Source organism: Oryctolagus cuniculus, chromosome 15 (genome assembly GCF_964237555.1).
Source record: "Oryctolagus cuniculus chromosome 15, mOryCun1.1, whole genome shotgun sequence".
In the NCBI taxonomy this organism is placed as follows: Eukaryota; Metazoa; Chordata; class Mammalia; order Lagomorpha; family Leporidae; genus Oryctolagus; species Oryctolagus cuniculus.
In genome coordinates, this window is record NC_091446.1 from 39,179,134 (window position 1) to 39,206,939 (window position 27,806).

The 27,806-nt window shown below is 43.7% G+C and overlaps 2 protein-coding genes across 4 annotated transcripts in view; both read right to left on the reverse strand.

Moving 5' to 3' along the window:
* The window catches only part of PCGF5 (polycomb group ring finger 5), a 66,709-nt gene extending 48,977 nt beyond the window's left edge, over window positions 1–17,732 (reverse strand). For all 3 annotated transcript variants that reach the window (XM_051823407.2, XM_070057630.1, XM_070057631.1), the window contains exon 1: window positions 17,546–17,732. In XM_051823407.2, coding sequence (XP_051679367.1) covers window positions 17,546–17,657 — 112 coding nt within the window. In that variant the 5' untranslated portion in view covers window positions 17,658–17,732. The remainder of the gene's footprint in view (window positions 1–17,545) is intronic.
* LOC138845286 (tRNA (guanine-N(7)-)-methyltransferase-like) overlaps window positions 17,640–27,806 on the reverse strand; it is a 56,766-nt gene continuing 46,599 nt past the window's right edge. Inside the window, exon 4 of the mRNA XM_070057143.1 lies at window positions 17,640–17,842. The gene's annotated coding sequence lies outside the window, so the exon portion shown is untranslated. The remainder of the gene's footprint in view (window positions 17,843–27,806) is intronic.

Consider the following 27,806-nt stretch of genomic DNA (forward strand, 5'->3'; position numbering starts at 1 on the left):
AAACCACCCCTCACCCCTTTGCCCCCAGCCCTGCCAAATGTAGAGACAGAGTGCCAGGGGCTGGCAGCTACTGTGCTCATGAGCAGGGTGGGACTCCCTAAGAAAGTGACATCTGAGACATTTTTTGAAAAGACTTATTTGAAATGCTGTGTGTCGGGGAGGGAGGGGGAGAGAAAGAGAGGGAGAAAAAGATACCTTCCATGTGCCACAACAGCCAAAGCCAGGAGCCAGGAACCCCATCTGAATCTCCCATGTGGGTGGCAGAGGCCCAAGCACTCGGGCCATCTTATGCTGCTTTCCCACCCGCATCAGCAGGGAGCTGGAGAGGAAGCAGAGCAGCCAGTATTCAAACTGGCACTCCAGTAAGGGAGTGATGCCACTTCACCTGCTGCACCATAATACTGGTCCCCAAAGATTTTTTTGTTGGGTAAATATGCCTGAAATCCCATACTACCTACTTTCACCATTATGTAAAGCCATTAGGATAATGCACAGTCACTGTGATTTCCCCAAAATATGGGCGAGAGACAGTAACAGAAAAACTCTGGAAAAGCTTAGATAGGAACAGTTAGCCTAGTGTTAGGTAGAACTGAACACCTCCACTCCCCCTACAAACCTCATGGACACCCAAAAGTTTCAAAGTGCCTTTTTCAAAAAAGATTTTTCATTTGAAAGGTAGAGAGTTACAGAGAGAAGGAGAGAGAGAGAAAGCTTCTGTCCACTGGTTCACTCCCAGATGGCCACAATTGCTGGGGCTGGGCCAGGCTAAAGCCAGGAGCTTTGTCCAGGGGTCCCACCTGGGTGGCAGGGACTATGCACTTGGGCTATCTTCTGCTGTCTTCTATTTGCAGGGAGTGGACTCGAAGTAGAGGACTGGAGACTTGAATCAGTACTCATATGGGATGCTGGCATTGCAGCAGGTGGCGGCGGCTTAATCTGAGGCACCACAATGTTGGACCCTAAATGTCTTTTTAAAAGTCAAAATAATCTCAGGGAAGGGTTGCTTTGTTAAGCCACGTGGAATTGGAAGACAGAGAAGCTGAATTCCTTTAGACTGCTGGTATTTGCTCTTTTCCCAGGGACATTAGGTAAGCCTCTGAAATTTGGGAAAGAGGCAATAAAAGAACAGATAAGAAACAAGAGTGAGAAGGTTTTAAAGACTGATTTTGACCTGGATCGTTCAAAAGATGTGTCATGTTCAACAAACTCAGCAGTTCCTGGCTGTCTACCTGCCTTCATCAAATATGGAGGCACTTGACATGCCCAAAAAGCTACAGGTAGGACTTTCTCTTTCCAGGGGGCAGAGAATCCTAATCCAGATTGCTGATGAGATGTAAGGCTCAGGGATCTAAGGGAGAGCACATTTTTAAGAATAAGGCCATGTTGGCTGGTGCCATGGCTCACTTGGCTAATCCTCCGCCTGCGGCGCCGGCACCCCGGGTTCTAGTCCCGGTTGGGGTGCTGGGTACTAGTCCCGGTTGCTCCTCTTCCAGTCCAGCTCTCTGCTGTGGCCCAGGAGGGCAACAGAGGATGGCCCAGGTGCTTGGGTCCCTGCACCTGCATGGGAGACCGGGAGGAAGCACCCAGCTCCTGGCTTCGGATCGGCACAGCTCTGGCCATAGGGGCCATTAGGGGAGTGAACCAACAGAAGGAAGACCTTTCTCTCTGTCTCTCTCTCACTGTCTGTAACTCTCTCTCTGTCTCTCTAACTCTGCCTGTCAAATTAAAAAAAAAAAGAAGAAGAAGAAGGCTATGTTAATTCTCTAGCAGGGTGGGGACCATCGGCCCACAGGCTGTATAATGCTTGTGTAATCATTTGGTCTGGCTCTGCCAAGGCAACTGCAGGTGGAACTCAAAATTCACTAAATCTATAGCAGGCGAATATTTTTAGTTGATAATTTCGTGTGGTTTGCAAATGATGTGATAAATATTCCAGTGGCCCTTGGCAGAAAAAAGGCTGCCCAGCCCTGCACGTGAGGTCAAGGACCCGCCCCTAGTGGCACTGACAGGGAATACTAACCTGTAATCTAGACCGTGACTATGCAGCATGGTAGCCCCCAGCTACGTGTGGCCACTGAGCACTTGAAATGTGGCCAGCTCAAGGTGAGATGCTGCTATAATTGTAAAACACACTAGATTTGACACAAAATAAATGTCATCAATTTATACTGTATGGTAAATGTATGTTTTATGCACACTGGGTTAAATATAATATTAAATATATTCAATAAAATATATTTATAGTATTTCACTTTTCTTCAAGTGGCTACTAGAAAAATTTTAAATTCCACATATGGCTCACATTTTAGTTCTGCTGAAGAGCATTATTCTAGATGGATATAGAAACCCTATTAAGAGGTAAATTTATTTTTCATACTAACTTTTGAGATGCAGTGGTTGATTCCACTTTGGCAGATAAAGGAGGAGACATTTCAACAGGCGAGGTCACCTGCCTAGTTTTGTGAATGGCAGCACAGAGACTTAATCTAGGGTTGCTGATGTGAATTAAATTATTTTTCTCAGCAGCTAGACCAAAAGTGGCTTTCATTAAAAACTCTGAAAAAGCAAAATTTTAAATATTGAACAATGTAATACTTTTAGCCTCATTTTCTATTTTGTTCAGATGATTTGGTGGTGGTTATCATCACAGCAGTTAGAGTTTATGTCCTAAATATGTATATACACATATCCAACCTACACACACATCCTAATCAACATATTTCTTTCATCATGATTTGATAAATTTAATAATCACTACAACTCAATTAATTAGGTAGCAGTAGGTCATGTAAAGATGAAGAGGAGGAATGGAGAACTTCAGCAAATTGCCTAAAATTATGAAGCTAGCTAGCAGGTGGTTAAAGCCAGGATTTGAAGCCAGAATCCATTTTCTTAACCAAGGCCTATCTTTATGATACATTTTTTTCTAGTTTTATTTCTACAGATCTGCAATACAGAGAAAAATAATGCCTCACCCCTTAATTTTGGAGCCTTAAGTATGTCCACCCATCAAATTGGAACTCCTTTTAAACTGAATATTTTGCACAAAATAGCCTTTTAATTAGCTTATTCCTTAAAAAAAAAAAAAAAACTCTAGAAAATATATCTCCCACATGGTTTTTAAATGTTGTTAAATAAAGCACAACCTTACATAAATTAGAACCTGAGGAAATCCAGGCCAGAAGTTCAGTGAAACTGAACAAGTAAAATGAGGATTTGGTTCCCTTGATGCTTAAAAAATTTCTTACCACCACAAAATGGATCCTTGGTTCTTTACAATTTGAAATCTGTACAAGTGGTATAGCACATTTCAAAAATATCTTGAAGATTTAATGGCAAGCTCTCCAGCTCTTCAACTGCTAACTCACTTAGACCCCAGAATGATGTGAAAAGGCCCTAGTCTCTATTTAAGACCACAATGAAACCAACTCAAGACTTTATTTTCACTAGCCACACTACAGATGCTACGAGGCCACGTGGACACCAGGGTCAGAGAGGGAGTTGGGCTCTCCAAAGATACCCTCACTTGGAGAAGCTCTGAAAATAACACGTGTTAACATTTACTGAGCACTAACCAAATACCAGGCTCCGGTGTCAGGGCTTTGTATGGATTACGGTATGGACAGTTACTGCAAATGAGGACACAGGATTGGAGGGCTGGAACAAGCTGCCCACAGCTGCCCAGCTGTGTAGAAGCAATGGCATGCACCCCTGGGCTGGGCAGCTCTAGGCCTACTCTCTGTGCAATGCATGTTTGAATAACATTTGGTCCCTGGGATCAAGATTTCATACCTTTAACTGATCTTTATGTTTAGCTCATCACAAACACCACTGAGCTTCTGCCTAAAGCTTACTAAGTGAATTCCTTTTATCATTTCTTAGATTTGAACTAGGCTGTTGTAAAAATTGAGAAATTGTGTAATCTAAAGCAGTTATTTTCAAATGTAGCTGGGCATTATAATTACTGATGAGATTTCTACAGAACTGATTTGCAGGTCCCATCCCAGACCAATTAAATCAGAATATGTGAGAGATTAGCACCGGGATAGAATTCTGCAAAGCACTCACTAACACAGCCAAAAGATAACTGGGGAACACTTCCCAAAGGAGGCCAGAGGCTGCTCACAAAAATCCTTATTAGCTACCATCTCTATCAGGTTGCCCCATTCCAGAATTTGTCTCATTCTTAAACCATAAGCAGAAATTACTTATCACCACTAAGAAATCACTATCATAGAATAAACTGTAATCAAAAGAACGCAAGACTAATGTATTCTCTCCCTACAGTGCAGATCTACGTGAGAAGTCAAGGTTAGCACAGCATAGTTGTTCCAGATAATTTGAACCCAAGTTCAGCCATTAGGCAAATCACATGCTGTGTGTCTCTGTGTAACGAAGGAGATAACAGTTACCTATCACACGGGATTCTTCTGAGGACTGAACAAAATAATATATGTAAAGCTTACTGATTTACAGTGTCTGGTACACATATTAAGTGTGAACTATTACCATGAATTAGATTACTGGATGAGCGTACATCTATAACAAAGAGAATACACATCAGAGTATTGTAGTCTGAGGCACCTAGCTTAAAAACAGTCTTGCTAATGGAATTTGAAATGCCTCTCATTTATTGATAACAATTTTCCTGTAGGCATTTCCACTCTGGGGACAGTCTTGCAACTCCCATGTAATGCTTGAGACACGCTGTTTCACCTGAAGGGGAACCAACGGCCTCGCTCTGTGTGCAGAGCACCTCCTGTAGGGTGGGCACGTGGAGGGGGACTACCAGCACTTTTCCATTATGCATGCTTCTCCTAACTTGACATTTAATCCAGTTCCAGCACAGCACCACTGGTCTAGAAATGATTTTGCTCTGTCTCTTTCTGGAACAGAACTTTGCATACACGTACTTGGATGCAATATTATATGTTGATTTCACAGTTGAACTATCAAAGAGTTATCTCACTTCCCTATTTTCAAAGCCTTGGAGGCATGTCCACAACAATACAAGGTCATTTGTGGTTGCCACCCTGGATGAATGGCCCACCCACATCTCCTATGCTTCACGGAGGGTGAGCTTCCCAGCTTTGATGGCACAAAATAATCTACACAAACTTCTCCTTTTGAGTACTAACTCTGGGATCACTGATAATAAAACAATAACAGCCATGTTTTCCCTCATGTCTGCGGCACTGCCATTCATTAGTAATTCCCTGTTTATTAAAACAGACTAAAGGCTGATTCCTTTTGTTAAAATCATCTGAGTTTGTTGGTCTTAAATTCCAGCTTGGATGCATGTTTTTCCCTCTGTCCTTAAGCGTCTCACTTTCTTAATGTGCCCTTCTTGATAACCTTCATTTTATACACAGTTTTGGTCTTAAAAACTTTATCATCTGCTAACAGTTTATAGGTAAACTGTGGTCATGTGCAAAGAGAACAATTTTTGATAAAAATTCTTATCCGGGAATCTGACACTGATCTTTAAAGACATTCCAGAACACATGTACGTGACTTCCATCACACAGCATCCCCTGGTTTTACTTGCGTGGGGAACTAATGAACACCTGTATTTCTTTTACATGTTATACATTTCTTTCAAAAGCCTACATGAGCTGCAATTCCACGGAGAATGCTAAGGATAGCATCACTTCCTACTGAGCACAATGATCCTCCCACCCTCTTTTGCTAGTACAAAGGAACGGGCAGCAAAGCAGAGCTCATTCAACAGGCTCAGGACAGAGCTGGGAGTTCAGCCTGGTCTGAGGGATCTTACACTGAGACTCTGAGAAGTCTCGGGAGAAGGACAGGTTACCCAGTGGCTTATGGAGACAAGTAGGACACTGCAAGTTCTGGGTAGAGTCTGGTAGAGCTCAGTCAGTCATGTGACACCATCATTCCCCCTCCTTACCAATATAAATACCATGATCACACATAGCCTGGAGAGTTCTGTTCCTTTCTAACTTCTCCACCCCTCTCTTCTTTGGTCATACTTGCTCAGCTAAACTAGAATTCTGGTTAAATCCAACTCTCTGCATTCTCTGGGTTACACAATTATAGCTGAACATTGTGAGAGAAAACACGCAACCATGCTGATCAATCTCTCACCTCAAATTCATGACCATGAACCCCAAGAGGGTTCTTCATCTGCCAGGCAGCCATACTCAGTGCCTCAAGTCCATTATGCTCCTTGCCAGTACTTCACACCTTCTCCTCTGTCCTCACACCCCCAACATATCCTCCTTCCTTACTCTCCACTGCAGACCTCACTTCCTATTTTACAAAGGGAAAAAGAAAGAACTGAGTCAAAGAGCGTGCACCAGCACACCTGCTTGCGTCTGTACTCTGTGCTCCTGCCTGCTTCCAGCATGTCCGTGTACCCATCTGAAGCTGGTCTCTGCCCTGTGCCCTAGACCTCTTCAAGGACCTAACAACACTGCTCTGCTCATTCTCCTCTTTCATGTGTATCAATCTTTGGCCATTGACCAAAGAGTCTCACTCACATTCATACATATCATTTCCCTGATTAAAAATAAACAAATAAAAAACACTTCTGCTGACCCTTCTTCCCTTGTCAGCTGTCAGCAGGAAAACTCAAAACAGTTACCTATTTTTTACTTCCTCTCTCATCCTCTCTTTTTTTCACCACTCTTCATTTTTATTAAGAATAAATAATCACATATTCATAGCACAATGATCACAACCAGGAAATTAAAATGTTTCCAGGGGCCGATGTTGTGGCGCAATGGGATAACCTGCCACTTGAGAGGCAGGCACCCCTCATCAGGGTCCTATGTGAGTCCAACTCAAACAAGAAGCTACCCAACTTCCAATCCAGCTTCCTGCTAAAGCACCTTGGAAGGCAGCAGAAGGTGGCCCAAGCACTTGGGTCCCTGACAGCCATTCAGGAGACCGAGATGCAGTTCCAGGCTCCTGGCTTCAGCCTGGCCCAGCCCTGGCCATTGCAGCCATTGGAGGAGTGAATTGGGTGATGGAAAGGGATACCCCTCCCTTCCCTCCTCCCCTTGCTGCTACTCTTTCAAATTAACCAATCTTTAAAAAAAAAAAAAAAATCCAAAAGTGTCCTTCCTTTCACACCCCTCCAGATTTTCACTCCTACCACTCCCATGGAAAATGCTCGACAAGATCACCCATGACCTGCACACTGCATGTTCTCAGTCCTGTCTTATCCAACACTTTGCCACGGATGACCTTGTCTCCTCCTCCTCAACACTGCATGCTTACTCAGCCTCCCAGGACCCAGCTCCTTTCATTTTCCTCCTATCTCACTGGCTCCGCCTCTTCCTCCGATGGCTCCTGCAGAGCCCAGGCTCAGTTCTTGGTCCTCGACTGTTTCCATATGATCCACACGCTGAAGATCTCCAGACTCCCCTGTCCAACTCCCAAATGGACATCTTCACTTGGATATCTCACAGCTCACATTCAATTCCCCAAAATTAATCTCATCATCTTCTACCCTCAGAGTTTTTTGTATCACCTGATGATGTCTTTATCCTTCTGGTTTCTTCAGCCAAACATCATACAGATGTCCTAGTCTCCATTTCCTTTGTATGACCGAATTCGTTTCCAAATATGGACCTACCTTCAAAACCTGACCACTTTTTATCTCCACCATCAGCACCATGGTGGTGCTACAGCCACTATCATCTCTTTCCTAGATGATTGCAGTAGCCCTAACAGGTCTATTTTCTTTTCTTTTCTTTTTTTTTTTACTTTTATTTAATGAATATAGATTTCCAAAGTATAGCTTATGGATTACATTGGCTCCCTCCCCCCCAACAGGTCTATTTTCAACAGAATTTTGAAGGATTCTTTCAAACATAAATCACATCATGGCTTTCTCCTACTGAAAAACCTATCTGAAATCAGCACTCAGTTCTCTCAAAGTCAAAATCCTTTGCACGGCCCTGTAAGAACTGTGGACTGTGCCCATAGCCTCAACACCTGCATGAATTCTCCTTCCCTGGCTGCTGTGCAGCTACACTGCCCTTCTGGCCATTTCTCAACAAACTGGGCACACTGCTTACCTCAGAGCCTTTGCTCTTTCTGTTCCTCTAACATTCTCTCAGACATCTGGGTTGGTTAACTCCTTTACATCAAGTCTCTGTTCAAACGTCACTTTTTAAATGAGGACTATCCTGAACACAGGTTTATTTTATTTTTTTAAAGATTTATTTATTTGAAAGGCAGAGATACAGAGAGGCAGAAGCAGAGAGAGAAAGAGAGAGAGAGAGAGAGAGAGAGAGAGAGAGAGAGAAAGAGAAAGAGAGAGAAAGAGAAAGAGAGAGAAAGAGAAAGAGAGAAAGAGAGAGAGGTCTTCCATCCGCTGGTTCACTCCCCAGATGGCCGCAGCTGGACCTATCTGAAGCCAGGAGCCAGGAGCTTCTTCCAGGTCTCCCACAGTGGCGTACAGGGGCCCAAGGACTTGGGCCATCTTCTACTGCTTTTTCAGGCCATAGCAGAGAGCTGTGTCAGAAGTGGAGCAGCTAGGACTCGAACTGGCGCCCATATGGAATGCCAGCACTGCAGGCAGCGGCTTTACCCACTACACTACAGTGCCGGTCCCCAGGCTTATTTTAAATGGTAAGATTTGTAAGATCTCATTGACTGCCCAACTCCCCTTACCTAGTTTGGCTTTCCCTCTTTCTATAGCATTTATTACCTTCTAATATAAGTAATGTGATCTACTTATTGCTTACTATATTGCCAGATGTGTCCAGTGCCTAGAGCAGTACCTAGAAGAAGTGCTCAGTAAGTATTTTTGAAATACATAAGGACACCAGGTCAGGAAGACTAAAGGGAGCAAAGATCCCGGGCCTACAATGTACTACTGTAGTCAAAATGGACAGCAGCCTATACTTTCAACTACAGTGAGGGAAGAGATTCTAAGTATACTATTTTTTTGAAAGTTTAAACGGTTTAAATTAATATAAACTTAAGATTCTAACACTGATAGTTTTCCATTAATTGACTAAAGGAAAATGAGTGGAAGAATATTCGTAGAAAATAACAGCTTTGCAGTGGAAGATGGCCCAAGTTCTTGGGCCCCTGCACCTGCATGGGAGACCCAGAAGAAGCTCCTGGCATCGGATCGGCACAGCTCTGGCTGTTGCGGCCAACTGGGGAGTGAACCATCTGATGGAAGACTGCTCTCTCTCTCTGCCTCTCCTCTCTTGGTGTAACTCTTTCATATAAATAAATATATCTTTAAACAAAAAGAAAATAACAGCTTTGTTCAATGGTTTTAAAATTTTTGACACGATAGTTTGGTAAAAAAAAAAGTATGTATATAAAATACCAGTGTTTGTGAAAAGTCTTCAAAGTATCCACATACGATTTTTTTAGTCTCTTCTACAAGATTAGACTGTCCTGTTCATAATGCTTTCACAACCTTTGTGCTAGAGGCCTGTACACTGGACATGAGTTCTAGCTCTGAACAGGGATATATTTTAGGTTATATGTTTTTCTCAACCCAACAGTGACATCAGTTGCAACTCATATGGACCTGGCTATAATTTATTTTTAGGAGTCAACATAGAAGATAATTTCATTTTTTAACTTTCTGTTATCTCCTATTTTTGTCCTGAAGTACCTGTTGTGATGTTTTGCTTAATTGTTTAAACATCTTTTATGAGCTAATAGTTTCAAAAGCTAAAGGAACCATACATTCAATATATTCTTTTATGTTATTACTAATAATAGTAGCATCCTAGATTAATACCTATACTTATTCTTTCATAATTAAGAAAAATCATCAAAATGAACACTACAGTCACCTTTAAGAATGAATGTCTAGTTTCTACCAAAATACTGCTTGAAACACATAGCATCAGTATACTGGTGATCTCACTTCTAGTGCCACCTAGGCATTATATGTGTACCTTCAGAGACTGTAAATATAATTTCTATTTAGATCTTTGATTTTTATTCTAAAAGTATTTTGTACTCTAAAAATAAAACTTTATATGGAACACATTATTGGAAAGTTCAATTTATATCTTTTTTTCTTTACTGTAATAGCCATTCATTCAGAATTAATAAACTTTAGGTATAAAATCATAGTTATACATCATGAAAGTATAGTTTATTTATATACACATGTATGCATGTATGTGTGTATCTCTATATATTTTTATTTAACAAGATTTATTTTATTAGAAAGACAGAAGTAGAGTGGGGAGTGGACAGGGAAGGGGGGCAGCAGGGAGAAAGAGGGGGAGAGAAAGGGAGAGAGGGAGATGGGGGGTGGAGAGAGGAAGAGGGAAAGAGGGGGAGGGAGAGAGGGAGAGATCTATTTTCTATCTGTTGGTTCACTCTGCTGCTATAAGCCAGGAAGCCTGGGACTCCATACAGGTCCTCCCACATGGATACTTCAGTTGCTTTCCCAGGCACATTAGCAAGAAGCTAGATAGGAACTGGAACAACTAGGACTTGAACTGGCACCCATCTGGGATGCTGGTGTCCCAGGTGGCAGCTTAACCTGCTGAATCACAATTTAGGCCGTGTGTGTGTGTGTGTGTGTGTGTGTATACACATACATATATAAATACATAAATCAATATATTAGTAAAGAAATTTTAGAAAAAAAAGTTCAAAAGGGCGGGTGTTCGGCAGAGCAGTGAAAGCGCCGCTTGGGACAGATATATTCCTTATCAGAGTACCCAGTTCAAGTCCTGATTACTCTGCTTCCAACCCAGCCTCCTGCTAAGGCACACCCTGGGGGGCAGCAGATAACTGCACACACAAGTAGTTGGATCCCTGCTAAGCATGTGGGAGAACCGAACACAGCTCTGGGCTCCTAGCTTCAACCTAGCCTGGCCCTGGCTGTTGCAGGCATTTCAGGAGTGAACCAGCACACAGCAAGTTCTCTCTTTCTACCTTTCCAAAAAAAAAAAAAAAAAAAAAAAAAGAATTTTTAAAAAATTTAGAAAGGAAAATAAAGCTAAACAAAAAGAAGAAAAAAAATTAAGATTAGGGAAATGTAATAATGTCCACATGTGCCTGAGTTGCATACCCAGGACTCAGAACCCAGTTCAGGCAGCTACTGAGTATGTCACTTAAGCTTTCGCAGTCTTGTTTTGGGGAAGGTGGGGTGGGGGCAGGCTGACTGGAACAGGAATCTGAAACGCCTTTCCTTTACACATTTTCATAGCTTTCTCCTTCCCATCATTTTGGTCTCTTCATTTTCAAATGGCAACTTCCAAGAAAGACCTTTCTCTTTTATTTTTCCATAGGGCATTTGTTACATTTAGCACCTGAAACTACTTTCTGTACTTGCCTATTTTTTTTTTTTTTTTTGGACAGGCAGAGTGGACAGTGAGAGAGAGAGAGACAGAGAGAAAGGTCTTCCTTTGCCATTGGTTCACCCTCCAATGGCTGCCGTGGCCGGCGCGCTGCGGCCGGTGCACCGCGCTGATCCGATGGCAGGAGCCAGGTACTTATCCTGGTTTCCCTATTATGTGTCTCTCCTATAGGGACATCCGTTCCAGAGGGCACAGATCATGCCTGTCAGCTGCTTGCTGTGCTCCCAGGAGATGGCAGAACAGTGACTGGCATATGTGGGTGCTACACACAGTTGCTGAATGATTAATACAGCGTACCCAGGAGGGTTCTTGAGCTCCTGATTAAATAAAGCAATTGATGTAAAGCTCATGACTGCCGCTCCAGTATGACATTCAGTAAGAAGCTACGACTTTAATCTTTTATTAGCATTTTAATAACTATATGCAGCCCAGTTTAAGAGATGCTAGGATTATACATATGTGGTTCAGAGCAGTGCTCCTCAAACTTCCATGTGCATCAGGCACCTGGAGGGCTTGCTGTGACTGTAATTCAGTCGCTCTCAGGTGAAGCCCAGGAATCTGCCCTTCCAGTACGTTCTCAGGAGACACTGCTGTTGCTGACTGCTGGTCTGGAGACTGTACTCTGAGTAGCACATACTTGTAGTATAAGATTTATAAATACTGAACATTCTGTATCTTAATCAAGTACTCATATTCATGATACTTGCTCAAAGCCGATAAATGGCTAGTAGTTCTTAACTACTGCCATTGTGTGATGAAATTATTCCTTCATTCTTACATGTTGCCAAATAAAATCAAATTTCTCAGTCATCACATCAACTACATTATCAATTAACCCTTCTTTTTTGTATAAGTTTAAAAATCTGTACAACAATGTGTTTTTCCAAAGAACTGATTTTTAGTTAAGGTATTTTTGTCACACTCTCCCAAATGTCTCAAGAAGGAAGAAAATTTCCTGTTCCTGGACTAGAATGTCATGTCTGTAAACATCCTTTTTTTCCTGAGGAAAGAATCATCAGATTCTTAGAGACCTCTGACCATAAAAGGGTTAAGAACCAGCGCACTGCATTCATCACATTTGAGCTGCTGGAACAAAGCTCCTTTGTCCTTAGTTTAAGTGAAAAGTCTTTCATTTTAAGTCAACAACCTATACAACCACCAGCGAATACGCCATAAGCAGCTTCAGAAAGTTTCTCAGGACCCTGGTGCAAAACCCAGAGCATCCTTCAGTCTAGACCATCCATCTCTATAGGTCCCCAACTCAGTCTCTCCCCGTCCCTAGCTGAGACTCGCAAGATACCCATAAAGATTCTGGAAGACAGTTTTTCTAAATTTGTAATTCCTAAACAACATGGTCAACATGCCTTCCAAGTTATACCCATCCCTGCATCTGAATTTTCAAAAGGGAAAATGCACAATAAAATCAACTTATTAGTCAGTAATTAAGCTTTAGTTCAGGAGCCTCTTAACTCCAATCAGCCTATGGGAGCAGGCGGGTGGCAGGAGAGTTAAAGGATGGGTAACTGCTAACTGGGCACACAGAAGCAGCTCATTCCAAGTAGAGCCAACAGTTGACCCGAGCACCTGCAAGTGTGGTAGGTGGTCGTGGTGGAAGAGACAGGCAGAAGCTAGCCACAGCTAAGTAGCTTTAAGTTATCCTGAGGTGATCGATACCCCTAGGAAATTGTGGGGTAGGCTACAGGGTGACAGTGCTGAAGACAGTAAGCTGGTTTGAATGATGGCCGCTGTGGCACAGGTTAAGAATGCCCTGCAGTGGCTCTGGGGAAAAGGAATGATGCCCGAACGGGGAAGGCACTATAGGGATGATGTGAGAACTATCAGCGAGACATCAGCAGGACTGTGTCACAGGTCTGTGAAGCTGAAGAGGGTCCAGTGCAGAGCACACCTCTGGCTGAGAGAATGACATGCTGGCGTCCCATTTGGGCATCCCTAGATACGTTGAGTTCAGGTGACTTTAGGACATCCAAGTGGACATCCAGTGAGACTGTAAAGCTGTGAGAAGCCTAAGCCAGAAAACAGAGATGCAGGACATCAGCTGAAGTCTCAGAGTAGATGAGTTTGTACAGGAAAGAACAGGATGCATCCAAATAACATGTGTTAGACATTTCTTTTGGTTATTGGGAAATCTGCTTGATAGAGAAGTCTATGTTCCAAATCTATTCTATTTACCACTCTCCCCCTGTGGCTAGCAAAGCGCCTGACAGTAATGTTTAAAATAATTCAGTAAGTATTTGTGTGACCATGTTTATTTCCTTAGGTTTGTCTGGTTATGAAAATAATCTCACAGACATATAACAATGATGGTCAATGTGGATTTAGTTCATCTAGCTAATTCTGTGATCATTTAAAGCTAAAACTCATTTTTGTTTGAAAATTTAACTCATCCTGAAAGTGCGTCTCCATCTCCTGCCTACTTCTGAGAAGTGGTATCAACATGAGTCGGCTTCGACATGTGGCTTTCACGACCCCCACCCTTCCTTTGCAGCCTCTGTCCAGAAGCCATCGAGACAGGATGGCCACAGTCTCGGCCTCCCTGCCTCCCGCTCCGCACAACTGGGTGCTCCGGCAGAAATCCTGTCCCCTGGCTGGGCCCTTCCTTCCACAATGACAGGCCAGCCAGGCAGTGTGAGCTCCGGAACTTCTCTAGGGGAAAGTAGGGAGCAGCAGCCTAACTGGTCTGAGGCAGAGTGAGAGTTACCGTGTGTCCGTGGGGCAATCTGCAAGAACGCTGACGTCACTTCACGGACCCAGGACAGGATCCCTCCATGCCACCGCAGCGCAGCCCTCTCCCTTGCTCCTGGGCTGCCCCTAGGGCTGCTCTCCCTATTTGACAAGGCCTGGGCACTACGGCTTTGGGAATTTCAGAAAACATTTCAGTTCCTTTTTGTACTTTCCTTTCTGCTTCAGTACCATGACACACACCTGCTGATTTTATCACCGCTAAATTGTCTGCATTGCACTTATCAACATCTGAATTTATTTTATAACATTTCTTGACTATTCATTCTTCACTTGACCAGTCAGAGTAGCACATTCTATGTATGACTTTGCTCACCAATAATACAACTTAGTTTCACACTTTTTAAAAATTTCATTTTATTTGAAAAATAGACACCTTGAATAGTTAAGACAAAAATCCTTGCATTTTCTTATGAGTTTGAATGAGAACAAATGTTTACTCAGAGAAATTAAGAAATTATAGTCTTTGTGCAAAGTTATTTTAATAAGATGTTCATTTGATATGCCTAGGTTCTAAAAATACTATAGGGTGTCATAATGTCACTTGATAACTCTCACTTTCTACCTTTCCCATTCAATCATTTTATTTAATTTGTACTTATCCTAAATTATAATACTAGTATATCTGTCTGAGTACACATGGTAAAAGAGAGGAAACTCAGAATATCACCACATATCAAAGACACAACCAGTGACTGCGGAACACTGCCTTGTAGTAGCATTTATATTATCCTTAGAAATAAGGAGACACTGCGAACCACATAAACACAAACCAGTGATACTCAGAAGTCCAGAGGGTTGGGGGCGGCAGCCAGCGTTTGGCCTAGCAGTTAAGCTGCTGGTTAGGACAGCCATGGAACACGCCGGAGTACTTGGCTCAAGCCTGGCTGCAGCTGGTAATTCCAGCTTCCTTCTTATGTGGAGTGTGGGAGGCAGAGGTGATGGCACAGGTATCGGGGATCCTGCCACCCATCTGGAAGATGTGAACTGAGTTCTCAGTTCCCATCTTTGGCCCCCAGCTGTGTGGACGGGAGCTGTCTCCCAATGTACAGGGGCCAGCATTGTGGCATGGTAAGTAAAGCCAAATGGCTGCTGATTTGAGTCCCGGTTGCCTCATTCCAATCTAGCTCTCTGCTAATGAGCTTTGGAAAGCAGTGGAGGATGGCCCAAGTGTTTGGGCCCTTGCACCTGTATGGGAGACCCAGAAGAAGCTCCTGGCTCCTGACTTTGAATCGGCCCAGCTCCAGTGGTTATGGTCATTTGGGGAGTGAACCAGCAGAAAAAAGATTTATCTGTCTCTGTCGACTCTCTCTGTAACTCTGCCTTTCAAATAAATATCTTAAAAATACATCAATGTGCAAGTATTAAAAGAAGCAGAACCAGACTGCAGACCATGTCCAGGTGCCATTCTTGGTGCAATGGGAAATGTGGAAGTCAAGTCTTCAACCTAGAGTAGCCACATCTCATTGGCTCTTCCTCTAAAATACATCTACAATTCAACCACTGGTCACCACCCCTATTTCACATCTTACCACCTTGGGTGAAGGCCCCAGCATCTTTCAAAAGAGCTACAGCTACAGTTTTCTAATTGACTCGCTATTCTTTGAATACGATAAGCATATTACCACCTCCAGGCCTGTGTACTTAATCTTCCTTCTGCCTAGCGAGCTCTTCCCACTTGTATCCACCAAGTTCAATCCCTTTGGTTTCTATTCAAATGTCTTATCTCTCTTTATTTATATAAACTAGCCTCATCTCTCATATCTATGGTCTTTTCTTCCTCTTTATAGTATTTATCAGTAACACGGCACATAGTTAGTTTCTCCAGTTATGGGGAGAGGGGGAACTTTTTTCTGCCAAGGGCCATTTGGATATTTATAATGTAATCTGCGAGTATACAGAATCACCAAGTTAAAAATTAGCCTGCTACACATTTATTGAATTTCAAGTCCTGTCTGTGGCTGCATAGGCAGAGCCAGTCCAGATGATTCTGCAGGCCTCACACAGCCTGCAGACCAGCTGTTCCCACCCCTGCCCTATCAGAATGTGAACTTCTTGAGCAGAGACATTGTTATTACCTTGTGCATTACTGTATCCTATGTGCTTAGGACAGTGCTGACACACAGTAGCTAATCAATAAATGTATGATAAATGATAGTTAACTATTAGCTGTTCAAGTTAAATAGTGATATAGGGAAATAGCAAACTGATCATACGAGATAGTCCGTGGTTAGTTGCTAATAGCATAGGATACCCCAAAAGTAACAAATATCAGCTTCACCAGGAGAACTCTGCCAAAACATTTGTGCCCAGAACTTACCACAGATCTGCCAACTCTATTCAGGTAGGGTCTTGATCTTGAGCATGTATATGTTTAAACTGCTCCCTAGGCGATTTTATTCTTTTTAATTGTGTCAAAATATATGTAATATAAAATTTGTCACTTTAACCATTTCCAGGTGATTCTATTTTGCACCCTTGTTTAAAACTACTGGCTTAATATTATGTCTATTCAGCACAGGGAGAAGAGTTAAAAGGAAAAGTTTACCCCCTAAAAATCACATCATGTTATTTTAGAAAAAGCATGAGCCTTGGAACTGAATACAGGCCCATCACTCATTAGCTGTGAGAGTGGGAAAGTTACTTAACTCTTAGTTTCCACCCTCTCTTCCTCCATATCCACTCCAAAATGTTACAACGTTATTCTAAAGCTATCATGGAGTCGAGTATTATAAAGTATCTACTCTGGTGCACATAATAAACATTAACCTAGAACTTACTAGAATTAGTTTCATTGACATAAGAAACTCATATTGGCAGAGACACAAAAAGCACTTATAATCCTGACATAAGTGGCTATAAAAATGTCCCTTCCTTGTCTGATGAGACAGGTGACAGTGAAATTTGATAGGAGGTCCTCAGATGCGATGCTAGGACAACTGATTCTTCAGAGGCATGGAGAGCACTTTTCAAACACAGATTGCTGGGCCCACTCCCACAGTTTCTTATTCAGTAAATCCAGGGTGGGAGCCTGGAAATCTGCATTTCTAACACGTTCCCAGAGGGCCCTGACAATGAAGCTGCTGGTCTAGAAATCATACTTTAACAACCAGTGAGTTACAGTATGTGTATCCAAACAAAACCTCTGAGCACATTAATCCCTGTGGTATACTTTTAAAGATTAAAAAAATCCTGAAATAGTCTACTTTTTAAAACACCATAACCAAAAATGTGTGCCATGACTCTTGGAACATTTTACAGCACGAAGAAAAAAATCAAATGTATTGAGAATTCACTAACAGAAGGAAAACCTCATGCCACTGGTATCTCATGAACAAGTAAGAAAATTAATTCAAAGATAATGCTTGGAATACTACTCTCTTTTTAAAAAGTTAAAACAAAAGATGGCAGTTTTAATGGAACAAATGCAGGTGTAGCTTCCAGTATAAGAGAATACTCACAAGTATGGAGGCATTCTGTCACCGTAGTTGGCTTGATCAGATACCCTTTACAGATATAGCATGTAATGTAAGGGTTGAAGTCTTTCACCAGGTGTTTCCTTTGGGTAGCCATTCGTGGTCAGCTGAGACTGGCTTTAGTAGTTCAGACAAAGAGGGGCACTAAGTGGATGAGAGTCCGATCCCAGGAGCTGGTGTGGCGTCCCCAGCAAGGTGTCCGAAGCATGAGAACTAACAGCCAGATGTACTGTGAGATCGCTGGTCATCACTCCTTTTGGTGGTTCTGCCTTCCCATGTCTGCTTCCAAAACCATTTTTAAAAGATGAGAGAAAGTGGTGTCAAATTCCTCGTAACATATTAGTAGCAATATATTCATGCTCCAAACTGGGTGAACAGCATATATTCTTCATTGTACCATTAACCTGTAATCTGCTAGAACTTAATTCAGAATGATAGAAAACGGGCCTCTACACGAATGACACCCAAAGCTAGGAACACCAGTTGATATCTTCACCTCTTCAGTAACGCATTTTCATCATCTGCTCGAGTGCCCTTCTAGGATCCTAGTTCTTGCCAACACAAGTTACAAGGTTCAAGCTGAAGCCAGTATCATCTCAGTCAGAATGCTGCCTACTTCTGTCTGCACTTTATAATACAGCAGCAGAAGTCAGTCAGATCAAGTTGGTGTCCCTGCCCATTCTGCACACTTGCCTGGTCCAACCTGCATAGGACTGCTCCAGCTGGGGTCCACTTTATATTCTGCCACCAAGGTTTATTTTATTCTATCACATTTGAAGCTTCTTAAAGGCAGTGTCTCCTCTTCACAAACAAAAAAGTTTTAAGTTTCTTAAAACTTTCCTGTCACATAAGACCTCCACAGGCTGACCTTAACAAATCTTTCAACACCTCTGTTCCTGCAGGCAAACGGAAGGGATTGCTCCTCCCCCTGCTCCCTCTGCAGGCTCTGTGCCCTCTATCCAATGGGCTGGGCTCCTCTATCCAATGAGCCCTTCCTCCCCTCTGCATCCTACTCATCCCTCAAATCCTTCTCCAATGCCATTCCTCCCCGGTTTTGAATGCTGACTTCTCTCCTGACACCAGTTACTTTTATTCTGATTTACAGTTACCCCTTCTCTCTTCTATTAGACTGATTTAACTTCAATAGAAGCGATCATATTTTAGCACAGGTATATAATCTGGGCAACATTACTTTCCTCTGTGGATCTCGATGTTTTTAAAGAACAATAAAAATGCAAATAAGAATGCCAGCCTCCTAGACTGCTGAGGATCCAAAGAGACAATATATGTAATGCTAACACTCAATAAAAACTAATTGTCATCGACAGTTCTAGAAACATCTAGCACAGTCAGCTTGTAAATAAAGTTAGGTTACCAAAAAAAAAAAAGTTTGAAAGCTTTCTTACAAGAAATGTGTCTTCTCAGAATAACACAACATGAAAGCAGCAGCTGATTTTCCTGAGTTCATTCCACGAACAGGAACTTTCCCCCACCGTAGCTAACTCACAGGCAAGGATTAAGCAACCCGAATGGTAACAGGCGTCGTCAACACCACAGACCCTCTTGGAACCCCTCAGGGAAGAGGGGCTGTCTGTAACCTTCCCATCCGCTCAGGGAAATCGTGCTGGGGGTGTCACAGACAGCCAGCGCAGCCAATGGGGAGGCCAGGGTCCTGGCCCTGGGCCCTGCTGACCTTCGGCCAAGTGTTTAACAGCCGATTCCGCGTCTCGGCTTCCTGCTCCGTACCCTGGGATTAACCGCCTTGCATTTCCCACGGCTGTGCCACCACGCTCCGGACTCAGAGAAAAGTCCTCGGACAGAGCAAAAGCACGGCTCCGATGCGGGGTGTGCTCAGATCCTAAGTCACACACGACCCTGCCACCAAGAAGCTTCAAGGAAGCAACTCCTCGCGGTGATGGCGCAGGAGGGAACTTTTCGCGTCCTCGGGCAGCGCCCGGCGGGCCCTGTGCTCAGTGGTTGGAGCCCACGCCCGCGCGATCGGCAGGTGCGCGGGCCCAGGCGCCGCCACCGCGCAGCTCGGGCCGGCCCGGGGCTGAGCCGCGGAGCGTGAGCCTTCTCTCCCGGTCCGGGCGCCAGCAGTCGGCCGCCCTCTCCGCCCCCGAGGGGAGGGCACGGTTCCAGGCCCCCGGATTTCAGCTGGCCGCCCCCGCCCCCGCGGCTCTCCCGGCTCCAGACGGGCCGGCCGCGGCAGGTGTCCCGAGGTGCCGCTCGCGTCCGTCCGGGGCGCAAACTTGGGCGGAGTGCGCGGGCGCAGGCGCGGGCGGCGCCCCGGCCCCTCGCAAGCCCGTCCGATACCTACCGAGCGGCCGCCGCCGCCGCCGCCGCCTGCCCGCCAGCGCGCCGGCCTCCGAGCGAAGGAAAGTGAAAGAGAAACAACGCCCGCCGCGGCCTGGCCGGTCCCCGCGCCCTGTCCGCCCTCCCCCTGCAGGCGGGAGCGCGCCGGCTCCGCGGGGCCACTCGCTCGGGCCCGATAGGGCGCGGCGGGCCTCGGGGCCCAGGGCCGGTGCCGCCTCCAAGGGCAACTCCACCCCCTTCCAACCGCCGGCACCGCCCGGCTCGCGGCTGCACCCGCCCCCCGAAGGCCCCGCCCCCGCGCGGGCCACGCCCTCGGGACCCGCCCCGTCCTCCGGCCCCGCCCGAGCTTCTCGCAGGTGCCGCGGCCGCTCCGCCCGCCTGCGCTGCCCGAGCCGCCCGCGTCGCGGCTCCTGTGCGCCCAGACACACAGCTTTGTCCAAATTTTATCTCAGTGCTTGCATCCTCGCCACCAGCCCCCTCCTGGTTGTTTTCATCGTAACACTGACGGGTACATCTTTCCTGGCCAGGTTAAGAGCAACGGTCAGTGTTGAGAGTGAGTCACGCTGAGAAATTTGTCTTTTTAGCAGAGTCTTTCACACCTGTGCCGCAGTGGGGACGAAGTGACCCCTTGATTTACACTTTCAGAATCACCAGCGAACATGTGTGGCAGGGCGGGCCCAGAAACCACGGCCGCTGATAACTGAGTTAGAGGGGGCTGCTGTGGGAGTGTGGGGGTCTCCGGGGGTGGGGAAGGGATGAACCGTGAAGAATTACGACTGTTTTGCAACGTTCAAAACAAACAAAAAACCCCAGGACTCTTTCTAGTGGACTTTCAGATTGACAAGAGACCATTCATTGCAAAAACATCCATTCAACAGCCTGCATTAAAGCACTCCTCATTCAATCCTCATTCTGCATTCCACAAACTCACAAGTTTCTACGACGGAGTTCTGTAAAGCATAAATGAGATCTGATCCTTTGCTGCCTGGAGGACTGCAATCCAGTCTTCCTGGCATAGCCGGCAAAGCAGTGCGGTCTTCACCAGGGAAACAGAAGTTAAAACCAACATCCCAAAGGGAGTCATCAACCGGCAAATCTGAATTGTGTGTATCAGAAAGGCAAGAAGCTGTTGCAATTAGGACACCTTCCTTTTTGTAGCAGCCAGGGTAGCTGGCTAAAAGGACTGACAGTAGTAAGGTGTGTGTGTTTGGGGGTCGGGTGTTAATGCAAAGTATTTGCTTTACCTCAAGCTGAAAGCAGTCACCATCTTACTACAGTAGTAGATTGAGGAGATGACAGTGGTAGAAACCAACAGAACCAACCACCTCTGGTCCAGCCACCACCCAGATATTCAAAGATCCATTGCAAATTTAAAGAACAAGGTGGTTTTTAAAACTGTCCACTTTATAATTAAATATATGTAGAGGAAACATAAGCAAAACAAACTGCCATTCTTAATATCACAGGAGAACTTTTTGCTTCCTGAAATAGCTATTTAAATGGTCACATTTTTGCAGTCCTTTTAATAGCCATTTTGCAAAACTATACATGCCAGTTTCTAAGCTAGGATCTGCTCAGTAAGACCCAGCAATCACAAAAAGCATGGAAAAAAGTCAAATTATTTAACAGCCAAGGGATTACTGTTTGCATCTTTCATCTCAAAGACTAAACAGGTTAATATGTAGAAAGTCACCCAATTTCTAAGATATTTTAAATATGAAATGAAAGATATTAATACATAAACTACAACATCACACAATAACTTGCTGTGTTTCTGTTTTGTGTCTGAATGCATTTTAAATGTCTTTAAAGAAGTCCAAGGCTGAGTGAGGTTAGTCAGTATCCCCAGAGGACATGAGCTTGGGAATGGGCAGCAGGAGGACACACATCAGCAATGGAGGGCAACCACACCCGTGCTACAGGGCAGTGTCCGAGGAGGAGGTGGCGATGGAGATGGGGTGGCCCTGAAGGACCCTGCAAAGGGAGGGACCAACTTTGTAAGGAAATCTGTGCTTTGTGACCCCAGAGGCAGCAAAGGTTTGTAGCACAGGTTCTGTGGCTTCTCTCTGCCCGGTTCAGAACCACTCCACCTCCTCTGGCCCCCAAATGTGCACACACAGAAAGAAAACACCACAAATTAATGAGGCAAGCATTTGTTTGGTGGGAAAAACACCACAAGTAACAAAAACAATGGCAAGAGGGAATGTAATAAAGGAGCAGCTTTCCTGGGCTATGTGTAGATTCTGAGTATTTAAACTTGAAATCTTGGGGAACTCCACTGCCCCCTCTCTCTTCCCTAAGGGCTGCTATTTGGTTATCTTCTAGCCCCTTGGTCCTGCCTCTTAACAGCCTCACCATGTGGGGGTGGCTCTGAAAACAGATCTCAAAGACAAGTGGGACCCTCAAGTCAACCACGGCCTGGAACAGCTGGACACACAGAACTAGTGAAAAGACAAGGCAGGATAAAAGAAATCATGGTGGAGAGTCCCCTTAGCAGTAATCCACTCCCACCTTCTCATTTTACAGGTGTACAAGCCAAGGTGCTAAGAGGAGGCAAACTGTTAATTACAAAGCTTGTTTTGATGCAGCCAAGATCAAAACAAAGGTGACAGTTTAGTTTTATTTACACCACTTAAGAGAAATGCTCAAATCCAAGAACTTAAAAGAGGTTTGGTAAGAAACAAATTAACTTAAGAAAAAAAAAAAAAAGGAAGGAGGAGGGAAGGGAAATCGCTCCCTTAATGTCATTTAGGAGTGAAAGTCCACTAATGATTCCCTAGCTGTGGTTTCATTTAAAAAAAAATTATTTATTTGAAAAGCAGAGTCATAGAGAGGAAGAGAGACAGACAGACAGACAGACCAGAGTTGGGCTGATCTGAAGCCAGGAGCTTCTTCCAGGTCTCTCACACGGGTGTGCAGGGACCCAAGGACTTGGGCCATCTTCCACTGCTTTCCCAAGCCATAGTAAAGAGCTGGATGCAGAGTGGAGCAGACAGGACTTGAACCAGTGCCCATATGGGATGCCACACCCGTAGGCAGCAGCTTAACTCGAGAGCCACAGCACTGGCCCCAGTGGTTTCATTTTTAACAATAATTTGTTGATTTACTTGAAAGGCAAGGGATGGGGGAGAGGGAAGGAGGGAGGGAGGGAGGGGGAGAGAGAGAGATCTTCTCTGGTTCACTCCCCATTGGCCATAACAGCTGGGGCTAAACCAGGAAGAAGCCAGGAACTCCATCCAGGTCTACCACGTGGGTGGCAGAGTCTCAAGAACTTGAGTCATCTGCCTGCTCCCAGGTGCCTTAGCAGTTAGCTGGATCAGAAGCAGAGGAGCCAGGATTCAAATCAGCACTCCAATATGGACTGCAGGCTCCCACTCCATGCCATACTGCCAGGATCCTTTGATTCCTCACCTAGACTCTTCCAGGTGATGACAAATGGCTCTTGACAATCTTTGGAACTATTCTGAGCTGAGCTATCTGTGTATCTAAAAAAATGATTTCATTACTTTATATTTTATGTCTAGATCTTTATTTCTGTTAAAGCTGGGCAATGGATGGGTAATTCTGTAGTGACAAGTTCACATTCCTTTCTTCCCTAATAAATTTACCATTACTTAATTGGCTTTTAATGGGATGAAGGATCTGAAAAATAGTTCATTTTATTTCATATATTAATATTTCTCTGAAATATTAAATAAGACTATTTTAATTATAATTTTTATTTAACTAAGTATGCTTAGTTAGTATGTTTAAGTATGTTTAATCTTTGAACATAAAGCATCACCAACACATAAACTACTCTCTGTAATCTAAAAATCTTCCTGAATAGATCATAGGAAATATGAAATTTTAACAGGGGTATCCTATTGGGATTACATGTATTTATTTTAAGGTCATGAATAATATAGCTCAAAATCAATGACTGCCTAAAATCAATAATGGAGGAATAGGAGGGATCCAAGAACTGAAGGGTTTCTCATCGCCCTTAACACACACTCTCTCTCTCTCTCTCACTGTTCCTGCCCTCCAAATCCAGTAATTCTCAAGGACCCTCTGCTAAATATCCGCTGAATCCCTCCACATAACTTAGCCTGTTGAGATCATTATCATCTCAGACTCTATTACTCAAGGAACTATTAAGTAGTCTCCCTACAGATCTCCTCTAACCAACCATCCTCCACAGCACAGCACAAAGGACTCTAACTGCGCATCTGATCATGCTGCTCCTTGGTTCAGGAAAACAAAACAAACAATGCTTACTCTTAGGAAAAAGCCAACACTTAATAAGGCTGTCCCACATCCCTGGCACATCTATAGCTTCTTACTTGAACTCCATGTTCCTGCCATGGTCTCTTTACCCTCTAATTAGACAGAGGAATTGCCTTCCAAAAGAGCACCAGGTCTTAATCTCATCTTTCATCACCCCTGCTGTATTAGACAGTCCTTATGTATCCTTTAGGTGTCAGCTGATTTCAAAGGCCACCTTCCCACATGTCTATAGACACAGACCATATATGTTCATAACAACTCATATTCATTCTCTCAAATCTCTTATCACACTGTCTCAGATTATCTGGCTTACTAGTTTGACCTTTCTGTTAGAGTGTAAGCCCAGTGGATCTGCCACTTGACTGTACATCCCTAGCAGAGTAGGTGGCAAACAGTAGGTACTCAACTAAATACGTATCTGATTAACTGCACACATTCTAAAATCCTATGTATCCTTTCTTGTGTTTCTTATTGAAGAGTTCTTTACAAAGGATGTGTCAAGGCATAATACTTGCCCTCTAGGACTATTAATTAACAGCACAACAGGGAGTAAAGACTTACCCACAAGAAACAATTACGGAGCAACATACCAAATTTATTAATAAAGTGTTAAGTGGAACATGATCAAGTCACAAAAGCTCCAATTGAAAAAAGGAGTCCTCAGGGTGGTCAAGAAATTAATCCTCCATGCTGGCCCTGCCGGTTACAACCACAACCAGGCACAATCCTGATCGCTATAAATGTGAATGACGAATGGGAAAGAGTGGGAAAAAAGGGAAACTAATATTCTAAAAATGAGTAGAGAAGAGCAGCAATAGGTATAGAACAAGGTGAGTCTGAGAAAAACTATGAAACTAGATACATAGTTTGAAGTACTCTAACTGTATTATTCTAAAAAGAGGAACCAACAATTTTTTCCCTGTTGGAGGGAGAAAAAAACTAGCTATGCTTTGCTTACTGTGCAGTCAACAGTGAGCTGGAGCAACTTCCAGTCACACTGGAAGAATAGAAAATAAAATCAAAGTAGGGACAAACTGCAAGCAAAAATTGCATTGACTCTAGTCATCAAGACCATGGTATTTTATAACATCTTTCCAGAACAATGGGTGTTATTTGAGAAGGTTATGTTCCTGAAGATCATAAATGGACAAATATTTAAATGCAGAAACTAAGAATGATCGTCAATTCTGAATGTCTACTATTCTAAATTAGGAGTTTTTGCAAAACAGTAGTAACCTGGATTATCAAGTATCAGAGGAGATCAGGCACAAGAATTGAAGAAAAAGTCCTAAGTTTACAGGCAGCTGTGGCTTGGAAGAAAGAACACCAGACCCAAAGTTAAGAAAACCTGGTTTTTAGCCAGGACAAATCTCTTCACTTCTATCACGTTCATTCTTTTCTATGAAAAGGGATATTATATTTTCATTTTAATCACTGTCTACAGGCAAGATTTTCTTGACATATTCATGTGTTGTCTTAATGACCATGTGGCCAATTAAATGAGAAGATAGGTGAGAAATAGTAAATTATAAACTATAGCGGCCGGCGCTGTGGCTCAGTAGGTTAAACCTCTAACTGCAGTGCTGGCATCCCATATGGGTGCTGGTTCGAGTCCCAGCTGCTCCTCTTCTGATCAGCTCTCTGCTATGGCCTGGGAAAGCAGTAGAAGATGGCCCAAGTCCTTGGGCCCCTGTTCTCCAGTGGGAGACCTGGAAGAAGTTCCTGGCTTCTGGCTTCAGATCGACGCAGCTCCAGCCGTTGCAACCATTTGGGGAGTGAACCAGGGATGTAAGATCTTCCTCTCTGTTTCTCCTCTCACTGTCTGTAACTCTTATCTCTCAAAGAAATAAATAAAATCTTTAAAAAAATTTTTAAACTATATAGGTACTTAAAAACATGTATGGCATAAATAGTAATTTTGTGGGCCACCAGCAGTTCAATAGTATCTAGCAATGCTGAATCACCCAGTAAATGTTCTGATACTGAGATGTAGTGAAAAAATCATGCCAGGCAAGGACTTTGAAGAATGTAAAGTAAGACTACAATGGTCAAAAAGTACTCCTTTCTGTGAACTCAACATTAATCACATCAAGAATTTTAAAATAAGATAGGTAAACCTTAATATTTCACTAAATAATTCAAGGTTGTGCAAGAGAAACTATAGTTCTTATAAAATTGTAATAATTGGGGCTAGTTCAACATTTCAAGAGACATGTTACGACTCTACTCCTACAGCAAGCATTTAGCCTAGTGATTAAGACATGGGTGCCCCTCATGGGAGCGCCTGAGTTCAATTCCTGACTCTAGCTTCCTGCCGATGCAGACCCTGGGCTCCAGTAACTGGGTTTCTGCCACTCCAGTCGACTGCATGCCCAGCTCCTGACTCCAGCCCCAGCCATTGCACCCATTTGAGGAGTGAACTACTGGAGCTCTTTCTGTCTCTCTTCAAAAAAAAAATATTTTTAGTCTTTATTTCCCTCAACATGAGGAGGGGGTAAGGAAACAGCAGAAATCTCTTCCATTAAAATGCAAATTCTCCAGGTTGGGTCACAAGGAAGCTCTTATAAGCCATATCTTCAGTTATCTATTCCCGTTTTGGCCAAGGTGAGCAGATTCCTTAGTCCAAAGGAAGAAAGGCCAAGGAAGGAGGCAAGGCTTTAGTTAAGTTAACAGTTAAGCAAGCATATTCACAGTAACACTTTACTGCCTGGGAGGGTGGGGAGGGAGCAGGAGCAAGGGAAGCATGATGGGAAAAGGAGATGGCATTGCACCAAAGATGGCCAGGACCCCTATCCCCTCCTCCTCATAGTTCCACCTGGACTGAGCACTCTGACAGCCACCACCACCATGACCACCAAACCCCAAGACCTCTTGAAGCAATGTGCTGGTACTGTTTGCAACTGTTCACTCAACACCTAAGATACTGATAAATTTTTGTCTTGGTCTGCAGAAAACCCAAGAGAAAACTGGCCTTAATTCAAGCTGGCTACAAGACACTGCCTACAAGACAAAAACTCTTACGTCTTACTCTTCAGAGTGATAAACCCTACAACGGTCCTAGAAGCGGTGATAACTTGTCCCTGATAGCTCAAGAGGAAAGAAACACTCTCTGTCTTGAATGGCCGCTTCTGTTGAAAGGGGCTATCTTAGATGACTTGAAAAGGCCCTTCCTGCTACCAAATTTCTGAACCATCTTAATGAGAAGCTAGAAAAAGCACCAGCATGGAAGCATCTTAAATTTGATAACACATGAGGTCACAGGATTCCAGCACACAAGCAGCATAATAATTTCTCTGGAGGCAAGGCTATGTTCACCCCTGCTGCATCCCTAGAACCTCATCTTAAACACAATTTGTTCTGATTAAATATTTGTTAAATAAATGAATGGAGGAATGGATGGATGAATGAACAAGCACAGCACTAACGTCTTACTGCCCATGTTTAAATCCTGGCACAACCCCTACTTGTCCTTATGTCCTAAGCAAACAACCACTCTCTGCCTCAGTTTTTACATCCCTTAAAAGGCCCCAAGAAAAGAAAACATCACACAGGAGTATTTATGAGGATTGTATGAGATGTTACAACTAACAGACTCAGTATATGGAATGCAAACAAATGCCTGCTGCATTAATTTTAATAATTTTATGTTTCAATTGTTCCA